General features: G+C 37.0%; 1 protein-coding gene across 1 annotated transcript; it reads right to left on the bottom strand.

The window, feature by feature from the left end:
• Positions 1 to 11,182: 11,182 nt before the first annotated feature.
• On the bottom strand, positions 11,183 to 11,725 carry LOC136383481 (octapeptide-repeat protein T2-like). Its single transcript, XM_066353395.1, has one exon. It carries the CDS (start codon positions 11,723 to 11,725, stop codon positions 11,183 to 11,185), a length of 543 nt encoding a protein of 180 aa, XP_066209492.1.
• Between the last annotated feature and the right edge of the window lie 312 nt (positions 11,726 to 12,037).

Genomic DNA, 12,037 nt, shown 5'->3' with positions numbered 1-12,037 from the left:
CTCTTGGGTCTCCAGCTTGCACATGGAAGGTGGTGTGACTTCTCAGTCCCAGTAATCTCGTGAGAAAATTCCTCACAAAAACTGTGCAGCTCCACAGTTTTTTGTAGATCAAAGTTTTCCCATGGGATATTTCCAATTGTGGCCCAAACAGAACATTGCCATGGGTGTTTGATTATAGGTAGAAATAGATATTTATGATTGGACACATAATGCCTTGTTTTGTTTTACATTTTAATCATGCAAAAAAATAAAAAAAAGATTACCATGTAGAGAAGAACAGAAATCATTATTTGCCTTTTGAGATAATTAAAATCAGTTTATTCATTGGCTAAAATGTAAAGCCCTGTAGGTTTAAAATCTTGGTGAAATTTCTATTTAAGAAACGTTTTTTAAAACCAGAGGAAAAGTTTATAGTCATCATAGCACTATATCTTGGTAGTAATGAATCCTATTACATTTATGACTGTGTTATCATATCAGTTAATGCATTTTCTGTGCAATGATGCAGTTCCACCGCCTACATCTATCAGCACAATGAATCATTCCTCAAGGTCTCTGCATGAATACTAAATAAATCATGAGAAAATATGCAGAATCAAAAAGTGGGAGATAACTCCACGTTAAATGTCGCTTGCCTAATACTGCTGTTCCACCTTTTCATTTTGACAACTACATTTTCTTCCATTGTAATATACAAACACCCATCTTTTTCAAGCTAAACTTACTTTAATTCCAATCAGACCTAATTTATCAGTTGAAATTGACTAATAGGAATGAAAAACTCTTCGTGGGGGAGAGGGGTAGGAAGTAGGCTTGACATAATTCCTCCACATCCATTGTGTTACAATTTGAATTCTTCACAACTTTGACTTCCCATATGGTTCTATGCCTTGTCAGATTGTATGTTGCTGGCATCAATTTTTTTTCCTATCAAGATTGCTTTTATGCATCCAGTTCTTCTTTTTGGCAGCATCATTGTGATAACTGTTGGTGTCAAAATATCATTTCCATTTAACCCAGAAACATAGAGACAATGAAGAAGTGTGGGGAAAAAGTAATTTTCACTGGTAGACTCTCCCGGTGATATTATCCTACAGATAATTTTCCAGAATAAATTTTTCCTGTATCTTTTTTCCTTCAAACATCTTTTGATGAACTGTTGACTTTAAAACCTTAAGCATTTAATTTACAGCTTGAAAACAAATCTTGCCTTTCATCCTTCTGTCTCAAATTTTCATTACAAACTTTCTGTGATTGTTTTAAATACTTCACCTAGTATTTTTTGTAATAACTTCACTGGCGTAGCTCAGATGCAGTGAAAACTGTCACCTTTGTGACCGCTGACCTTGTTAAGCAGGTTTTATGGAATAACCTCAGTGATTTTTAGTAGGCTTTAATTCATCCATCATCTAGATCTAACTTGATCATGTTATTCATTTCATAAGCAAAATAATTAAGTAAATCAATTTATTCTTTTTATTTGAATTTATTGGGGGAACACTGGTTAATATAATTATATAGGCTTCAGGTGCCCAATTCTACAACACATCTCTGTACACCATATTGCATGTTCACCCCCCAAATAAAACCTTTGTCCATCCATCACCATTCTTTAATGACTTCGTAAATATTTTGATTCAACTAGTTTTTTAATAGATGAATATTACTTTTTTGCTAGATTTGGTTAGGATACAGTGGGATTTAATACCAAAAGGAAGACAAGGTATTGGATAAGTGGTACTTATAAAGTTGAATACAAAAATGTGTTAGTTAATGATTGTTGTGAAATGGGTTATAGATAGTATATAACTTTATATGCATTTGCATATTTATATTCCTATTATGTTAATCTAAATATAATTAATACATGACAAGAATAAATAGATATACAGAAGAGTAAGCTGGGTTTCAGGTATCACTACATAGTGGGGTAGATTATGCTCTTTATTTTTTCTTTTTTATTGACTTTACTGGGGTGACATTTGTTAATAAAATTATATTGGTTTCAGGTTTAGAGTTCTATAGTAAATCATATGCATACTGTTTTGTGTGTTCGCCACCCCAAGTCAAGTCTCCTTTCATCACCGTTCATTCCCCCCTGACACTCTGAAAATATAAATCTTCAGTTTCAAAAAATACTTTGGCAAAATTAATACTTAGTCTACTAAGAATTTGAAAAGATATTAAAGAAATTATAAAGCATCACCTTAACTCCATTAGATATTTTACTTTAGGATAGATAATTTATTTTTTGGAATTAAAAGTAGAGAATTATCCAAATGCCTTCTTGAAAAAGATGCCAACATGCAGCTAGACCTTTATGAGACATGGATGAGTGAGAAGGTGCCCCAAGCATTATTGCATTATTGTGAATGATGAAAATGAAAAGATGCTGTTTTCCAACATACTTTCAAAAAGTCGTAACTTTATTCCTTTGAGAGAGAAATGGCATTAGACATCATCATACTTTTTTGCCTGGATGAAATAAGATGCTGCTGCCTTCAATAATTGTGTGTTTTCTATGCTTTTTTCTCATAAGACACTCTCTGCGAGTCACTGCATTGTTTCACAATGGCATAGGATGTATGTGAACATTGTCCTTCCCTTCTCCTTCCTTAATCTATTATATATATATATATATATAAGAACTTAGGGACCTGGCCGGTTGGCTCAGTGGTAGAGCATCGGCCTGGCGTGCAGAAGTCCCAGGTTCAATTCCCGGCCAGGGCACACAGGAGAAGCGCCCATTTGCTTCTCCACCCCTCCCCCTCTCCTTACTCTCTGTCTCTCTCTTCCCCTCCCGCAGCCGAGGCTCCATTGGAGCAAAGATGGCCCGGGCGCTGGGGATGGCTCCTTGGCCTCTGCCTCAGGCACTAGAGTGGCTCTGGTCACAACAGAGCGATGCCCCGGAGGGGCAGAGCATCGCCCCCTGGTGGGCAGAGCATCACCCCCTGGTGGGCGTGCCGGGTGGATCCCGGTCGGGCGCATGCGGGAGTCTGTCTGACTGTCTCTCCCCGTTTCCAGCTTCAGAAAAAATACAAAAAAAAAAAAAAAGAAGAAGAATTTAGATATGACCCTAATTTAAAGGAATTTCAAGACAAGTCCTTTAGAGTCTGACTCATGAAGGTCAGTAAAGGCACCGATTATAATAAAATCTTAGGATTGTTGTCATAATGTTCAAGAATCTTCATTTTGATGGTTTATTTTTTTGTTACTAGAGATTGAGTTCATCTATTTAAAATATGGATGATTAGCAGTGCCACTAGTTATTAAAAAGAAGAAGGAGGAGGAAGAGGAGGAAGAGGAGGAGCAGGAGGAAGAGGAGAAGGGGGAAAAGAGATAAATGCATTTGAAACATCCGCTGCTGAGAGGATGGAAAAAAAGGAAAACACTAGGAAGGAAAGGATTTCTAGGTGCTAATGAGGGCTCAGTTGGATTAGTTAGGATGATAAAGAATCCAAATCTGAGATGTTGTAGTTTTGGTTTTTTTTCTTGGTAGGCTTCATCTGTTTTGAAATTGTTATGGAGAAGTTAGCTGGATGGATTGATTGGATTTATCTAGGGTTAACGTGATTCAAGTCTAATGCAATAGTGTGTAATTACAGAGTATAATAATAATAATAATAATAATAATAATAATAAAGTTTACAGAGCATGCAGTTGATAAGGACTCAAGACTGGAGGGATCATCTGAGGCCAAAGAATATTCATAGGAGTAACTCTGAGTGCACTGAAGTGTGGACAGAAACTTTCATACGACACATAGTTTTACAAGGAGGATTATGTCATGTGAATGACAGATTTGAACAATTTATCATGGAAGAGTTTAGATAACATGGATAGAAGTTGAAGGTCACTGGAAAAAGGTCTAGAAAGGGAATAGTCAAGAATAGTTTCTGCATTACTAGATGGGGCAAATGTGCACGTTGTATTGTTTCATACACTGAGAGAATACACTGGAGCAGATACAAGGGTTGGCGAGAATGCAGTGAATACAGTTTAACACATTAAGCTTGAATTTCCTGGCAGGTATTCAAATGAAGAACACAGGAATGTTTAAGAATTCAATAGTCTGAACTTAGTGGAAGAAAAGTTTGTTTTGTTAACTGGAGAAAACATACCATCCTATCACTTTGGAATGCCAACACAAAATTGTGATATGGGCTAGCAGAAAAGAATGGGTTAGGTTATACCAAGTGATTAGAAATAAACATATTAATTTTAACCAAGATATGAAATAAAAAGCATCATTTGGCAACAGACCAATTAAGAGTATGTTATTATAGACAGGGATAATGTCAGAAGCTAAGAAAATCAGTAACAGAAAAGGGAATCAAATATAACACAGGAAGAAGAAACCACCTTAAGATTTAATCATAAATAAACAAATAAAAAAATGAGAGACCATCATTTTGTTTTTCTCTCTTGTTGCCATGTAGCTCAAGGTGAAATTGTCTAAAAGATAGTTCAAGGAGTTCAAGGAGAAAGCTATTGTATTATTCCAATCATACAAGCATAAAAATATGGATCATGGTCATCACCATGGTGATAACAATGCACTGATTTTTTAAAATAACTTGTTTATAAGAATTTAAGGGTCTGATATTATCCCTTGAATTGATACAGACAATAAAGAAAAAAAGATAATGTAAACGAATATATTAACAATTCGGAATGGGTGCTTTAAAAAAATATTCTGTCAATGACAGTATAAGGAATTTAGGAGGAGAAAATTGTCAGCTCTGTAAACTTAGGCAGATTTATACCATTCTGATTATAGATGTAACTTCCTTATTTGGGAAATAGCAGTTGAAACCATGAGTTGCAGTGAGTCCTGTAAAGTTTAAACAAGATATACATGAGATAACACATGTGCAGGCAGAAACCATGTGGACCTAACTCACCACTATAAATCCATGTTCCAGGAGAGTTCTTAATACATTCCAGATGCACAATAAATATTTGCTGAATGAGAAAGAAAGTGGGGAGATGAATGTTTAATTTTGCGGAAAAAATACAAGAGAATAAAAAAGATCATTTGACTGAACATACCAGAGTAAAGTCAAATTTTCTTATTAGAAAACAACTTCTTGCATGTTTCAGAGTGTTTCTACCTTGCTTCTTTAAAAGAAAATCAAGAGAAAAAGAGAAAAAAAACAGCTCAGCCAGAAAAAAAATGGTATTAGTTGAAATAATTTCTCACAACACAGATGCTCATATTTATAGAGCAGCTTTCTATACCACAATAACATTTGATGTATATCTGAAATGGAGAACAGCCATTTGTAAATCTTTATCCATCAATGTTCCCCCATGAGAAGTTCAGGGTTGGGGGAGGAAATGCCGACCTAAAAATTATAATAAAGGTAATTTGCAATTATATTATTCTATTTACAATGTCAAAAACAAATAAATCTTCACTGGGAAAAAAATGTATTCTATGTTAATATTTTACATAGCTTTAAAAAGACATTTTGGTTTATTTTCACAGTAATGCTCTTAGTCTATTTTATTCTTCACCCTAATTAATATGCCTAATCATCAATTAAAATGCTGTTTAAGGGTAAGTGGAGATATCCTTTGACATGGCGTCAAATAGTCATCCTAGATAACATCCTAAAATGGTTTTGCAGTAGCTTCATTGCTGTATTATACTCTCCTGTTCCGAAATTCAACCATTGTATTATATCGTTTGTTTACCTACTGCAATGATTTAAATCAATTTTAGGATGCAATTAAAACTTTTACTCTTCATGTTCAAAACCTGAGTTTACAATATTGGTATCATAAAGACACCTGCCTTGTAGGCACTGAGACATATATGAAAGTTGCTTCCAAAGGCAGTGATCTCTTTTTTATGAATTTAAGGTGTCATTAACATACTTCTCATAGAGATATTTACAACAGAGCACTTAACGTACAATTCTAATCTAGTTGTTACTTAGAAAGGAGAGGAATCTATGCCACAGGCTCTAATCAAAGTCTCCTCGACTCACCACACCTATCACACAAAAGAAACTCCAGCCATTTTGAAATGCTTGTGATTCCTAGAATGTTCCAGAATGCTTCATACTTCCTTGCCTTTACTCATGATACCACTTTTTCCTGGCTCTTGAAACAATCTCCACCTTTCTGGTCAGTCAGTTCTTTAAGCAGCACTCTATAAATACGTCTTGTTCCGTTTTAGCAGAATTACTTATACCTTCTTTAATGTCTTGTCCTGTATGTGAGTCTGTAATGAAGCCTGTAACAAATTATTTTGTGCTGGTTTATGTTCAGGGCTGTTTAACTCTCTGTAACGAAAAGTCACTCAGTGGCCATTCTGATAGCTGTGAGGTGGTATCTCATTATGCTTTTAATTTCCATTTCTCTGATGATTAGTGACATTGAGCATCTTTTTATGTCTTTTGGTTATCTGTATGTCCATTTTGAAGTTAAGAACCAGGGCTCCAGATTAGACTGTCCACAGTTGAAATGTCTTGTTAGATTGAAAGCCATAGTTATAGTTGCTCCCTTGGGATCAATAGGTAAATTGTCTCTTGTTGCCGGACCCTGGTTCTGTGTGTCCCTGGCTGAAACAGCCTTGCCTCTCTGGGTCATCACTCCCCTTATGATAGAGACAATCAGCATTAGAAAAACCATGTAATTGTTCTCAAGCTCTTGCTAAGAGGTGGCACATGTCATTTTCACTGTCATACCATTTTTTACAGGAAGTAACATTGCAAAGTCAAATATATTAGTGTATATGTCAGAGGAACATAATCCTCTTGTAGAAAGAGAAATTTTAAGAGGGATTTTAAAGAGTGTAATTAATATAAAATAAATATAAAATTATAAAGGTATAATTAATATACTTCTAATAGATAGAGATATTTACAACAGGGCACTTAACGTATAATTCTAATCTAGTTGTCACTTAGAAAGGAGAGGAATCTATGCCACAGGCTCTAATCAAAGTGTCCCCGGCTCATCACACCTATCCCACATAAGAAAGTCCAGCCATTTTGAAATCTTGTGATTCCTAGAACGTTCCAGGATGCTTCATACTTCCTTACCTTTACTCATGCTACCACTTTTCCTAGCTCTTGGAACACTCTCCACCTTTCTGATCACTCTCCACCTTTCTAGGCAGAAAATCTTCTGAACAATACTTCACTTCCCCGAAGAATTAGTTGTGAGATTTGACTTTGGGTGGCAAACACACAATACAATATATGGATGATGTTTCATAGAATTGTACACCTGAAACCTGTATAATTTTATTAACCAATGTCACTCAGTAAATTTAATTAAAAATTAAAAAAAAAAGTAATATAGGGAGCAATGTATAATTTCTGTAGAGGTATCTTTAAAAAGTTGAGAGATCCTGGGATCCTAATAGTTGGGGAAGGCAGTTCCTTAACTGGAACTACAGAGAAGTCAGAGGTCCAGGCACAAGAGTTGGCAGTGGAAAGATAAATTAGGTCTCCCCTCATCGTTCTTTTCTAAACAGAGCACTGGGGAAGGTCATCAGCTGAAAGTCTGATGGGAAGTTTAGGGAGAAAAAAAATAAAGCATCTTCTGAGAGGAGAAAAGAATTTCCATAACAATAGAATAAGACTACTTAGCAATTGTGGTATTCATTTGCACTCAATAGCCATATAAACCAGTGGTTCCCAACCCCAGGGCCGCGGACCACTACCGGTCTGTGAGTCATTTGATACCGGTCCACAGAGAAAGAATAAGTAACTTACATTATTTCCATTTTATTTATATTTAAGTCTGAATGATGTTTTATTTTTTAAAAATGACCAGATTCCCTCTGTTACATCCGTCTAAGACTCACTCTTGACGCTTGTCTCGGTCACGTGATATATTTATCCGTCCCACCCTAAAGGCCGGTCCGTGAAAATATTTTCTGACATTAAACCAGTCCATGGCCCCCAAAAAGTTGGGGATCACTGATATAGACCCATAAAGTAAGACAGTATGCCCAGTTGCATGCGTGAGAAGAAAGTAAGTAAACCTTGGACTTCTGTGGGGTTAGCTGACCAGAAACAGGGTGTTATGAAGAGGGAAGGGGCTTGCAGGCTTCATAAAATTGTTATTTCCACTCTGTACTAGTTCTGCAAAACAGATGCCAAGACATGTATAAAAAAAAGAAAATGGACTGCAAGATCTTTTGATATATGTGACTATAGAGCATGGAGTATGTGAACTGTATATAATAAAATCTAGTGCTCTCTTCAGCAGCACATATACTATAATAAAATCTAGACGTGACCGGGACACCACTTACATATTAACTTCTAACAAGAGCCATAAAAAATTTCCCCTGGAACAGCTTAAATGTGAAATCCTAGCTAAATGTATTACATCGCTTATATAATATTAACAATAGGTCATATTTACTCATGAGACAGAGTTCTAAGAGCTTTTTCCACTTTAACACATTTTGAACTCCCACAGACAGTGCTAAAAAATGAGTTTGGTAACTGTTACCCCATTTTTAACACAAAGAAACAGATCATAGAAACTAAATGCCTAAGGTAAAAAAGCCAGGACTGTAATTTTAGCATATGGTTTCAGAGACTACTCTCTTACAGTCTTTCCATAGAGATTGTGGCAAATCATTCTGGTGTTTGTAGCTTTATTTTGGGGGTAAATTAATCATAGAAGAGGGGAAAAAGGACAGGCCACTCCAGCTTAACTGTAGTCTAAAGGATGCATTTATCTTACATAGGATGTTGTGATTTTAACAATAGTTAAAATTATTGGGTCCCAAACAAGTCTGTGGATGAACAGAGAATGATAAAGAAAATGTATATCTATTCATCCTCGTAAAAGCCCATAACTGGGTGTAATAGATGTTCGATTATTGAAACCCTTGTTAAAAACCCAAATTCAAATTGATTCTCTGAAAGAGTGAAGTCCAACTCTTTATATTCACTTTTATTCTCTCTTTTTCTATGTTTCCAGAAGGACTATCTATTACCAAGATAAGTTGATATTCCTCATTTAGGAAATACCACATTATCCATAATCGTTTCTTAATATTTACATGATATTAAATATCTAAGAGATCTCTGTGAATCATTAGAAAGGAGCCAAACCCAATGAAAACTTCTCAAACTACAGTTTAAATTATACTTATATTTGCAAGATTGACTTCCCAGGGTATTTTACTCAAACTGTAATAATCAATGTAGAATTGCTTAAGAAGGAAGCCTTTTCAAGCACAATGGCATGATAGAATGTATTTGTTCATTAAATTAGTGAATTAATTCTTGATGGTTTTCAATATTATTCAAATAAACACAGTTATTAATTAACTGAATTGTCTGCACTATAAATTGACATGCCCCACCTTAATGCATGAAGAAAAAAAATAAGAATAATGATAATTGCATGAAAGTTATGTAGGAATGATTTAGCTAAAGTATAGGTTCACCATTTTTATCAGGGTCTCTGTCTTTTCATTCTAATTGGTTGGAAAGGTCCACAGAATTCGAGTAGGAATCTATTTCTGGATGCTCATTATAAGTAAATGTAGTCAAGCACCATCATATCCTAAAAATCTCGACTGACTATGACACCTCTAGAAGGGCCATAGACATGGTATGTTAAAGTGTGTAAAGGTAATCATTAAGATAGAAAACACAAAACCCAGAGAGGAGTCAGAAAAATATCGACATCAAATAATTCTATTTTAATAAAGAGTAGTAAAATTCTCCTGTACCTAATGCAAAAATATTTTTTCCCTACTAGCCAACCAAACTTGTTGTTTAGAAAAGGGGGGGGGGAGAAATGGATTAGTTTAGATGAATAAATGTACATAAATAATTAGTTAAAATGAGGTATAAAAATAATGGGTAGAGCTGAATTTTGTAAGGTACAAAGCTTGACCTTCCTAAAATTTCACATGTTCACACACTGGTTCTTTCTACTGACTCCCCCAAACAGCCTTGTTTATCTATCTGCAAACAGGAGTTTATTTGTTGTTTTAATGATACAGAAAACATAGCTTCTGGAAGCTAAAAGCAACAACGGCTTATTTTCCTTCATGTGCAACCAAAATATTACGTCTCGACATTGAGGTCTCAAAGTTAACTAGCTGCTTCTCAGAATATGAGCTTTTAATTTTAATGCAGCATTTCTCTGCCTTTCCAAAGTCTTAATGGACCAGACTTGCGATGTTAAGAAAGATGGATCAAATAATTTCACAGTCACTACAGTAAGGAAAACCAAGCCTTTGGCGTTAGTTCCGCTGCATGCATTAGTATTTAAATCTAAATGAAGGCATTGATTATCAGTCTTAGTTAATATAGATTGAGTAATATTCCGGAGTTATCTGTCTAAAGCTAAAATTAAAATATAAATGAACTTTATTTCCCCTTAACTTCATGGCTACAGGGCAAGCCTTTTAGATAATATTATATTAATGCCATATGTATAATTGTAATATATCGCAGTAGGCTATTAAGTGTCTGAATTATGGTCTCAGAATTGAAGAAATGTTTCTAGATTACATATAGTTCATTTGCACGGGTCTCAAAAATACAAAAACCTAATAGAATGTACACGCCGTGGGTTCTTTTGTATAAGCAGATGATTCTGTCAGCGAACGCTAAGCATCCTATGCGACGCTGTTCAACTCCTCAGACTTGCCATTGTGTTCTCTTGCTTAGGATTGATGACTCAACTTGCTGACTGATTGTCACTCGATTCCTGGATCTACAGTTTACAGTGAAGCAGAGGCAGGTAAACGCATGCAGATCTGACCTGTGTGGGTACAAGAGCTCTGAACAGCTCAGCATTCCAGATACACTTCGTACCTCTGAGACTTCTGTTCCGTAAGAGGTTGAGAGGATTCCTTCTGAGGATTAAATTGGTTTATACGAGCTTGCTAATATCGCAGGTGTGCTCAAGGGGGTTCCAGAACTTTCTACGTGGAAGTCTGACGCATCCTCAGCATCTGAGCGGAAGAAGCAGGTCCCACGTGCACACTGGAATCCCCACCTGCACTGGAATGAGACCTGCTTCTGTTCTTGCTTATCTTCTGCAGAGGGCTTTCTTTGAAAGAACATTTTCCAAGCTTTCTGAAACCTCTGATTTGATAGATTTGTAGCAAACTGTTTTTTTTTTAATCTTATATATAAAGAAAATATTTTATTTTCGCGTCTAGGATATTTTCTGTGAAATCTTAGCACACTAGAATGTCCCAACTTGACAATTTTATGCTGAGATTGTCTCTGCTTTGTGTTCTTGCTGTCTGTGTGTTACACACTATTTGAGACGACCGCCCTGCTCGAGCTGCGCGACTGCTCTCTCTGCCCATGCCCCCGTGGGCCACCGGCCGGCCGGGCGCCTTCCCCTTTCCCTGTTCCTGGACCTCTCTGCCCGTGCCCACGTGGGCCACCGGCCGGCCGGGCGCTCCCCTTTCCCTGTTCCTGGACCTCTCTGCCCATGCCCCCGTGGGCCACCGGCCGGCCGGGCGCTCCCCTTTCCCTGTTCCTGGACCTCTCTGCCCGTGCCCACGTGGGCCACCGGCCGGCCGGCGCCTTCCCCTTTCCCTGTTCCTGGACCTCTCTGCCCGTGCCCACGTGGGCCACCGGCCGGCCGGGCGCTCCCCTTTCCCTGTTCCTGGACCTGCTCGCTGTTCCGTGCGCCTCAGTGACGGTGCTCTGGGCGCTAAGGGTCTCTCAGACTGCAGCCTTTCAAACACAGACTTAGTTCCTGGGAACATTTTACTTATTTGTACATACTATGCTCTTCTCTGACTCAGCCACTGTGCTCTGTTCACTGTTTTCTCTAATCAAGGCTCTCTAGAGTGTTTTCCACCCATATTGCTTTTTGGGAAAAAGATTTTTCTCATGAAGAAAAGAGTGATGACGGGCATGCGTCTCCCATGATAGCCTTTCTCCCACATCAGTATTGACTGCACCTGTGGCTGATTACCTATAGATAATCAAATGTGAGATTAAGTTCTCCCTGCATGTATTATGTGTACTTTCTGAGAAAAATATCAACTTGTTTGCTATGTCATTGTCTCCGCCGC

The sequence above is a fragment of the Saccopteryx leptura genome, chromosome 11, assembly GCF_036850995.1.
Source record: "Saccopteryx leptura isolate mSacLep1 chromosome 11, mSacLep1_pri_phased_curated, whole genome shotgun sequence".
NCBI lineage: Eukaryota > Metazoa > Chordata > Mammalia > Chiroptera > Emballonuridae > Saccopteryx > Saccopteryx leptura.
Note: the sequence above shows the minus strand (reverse complement) of the source record. Positions and strands in the feature narration are given on the sequence as shown.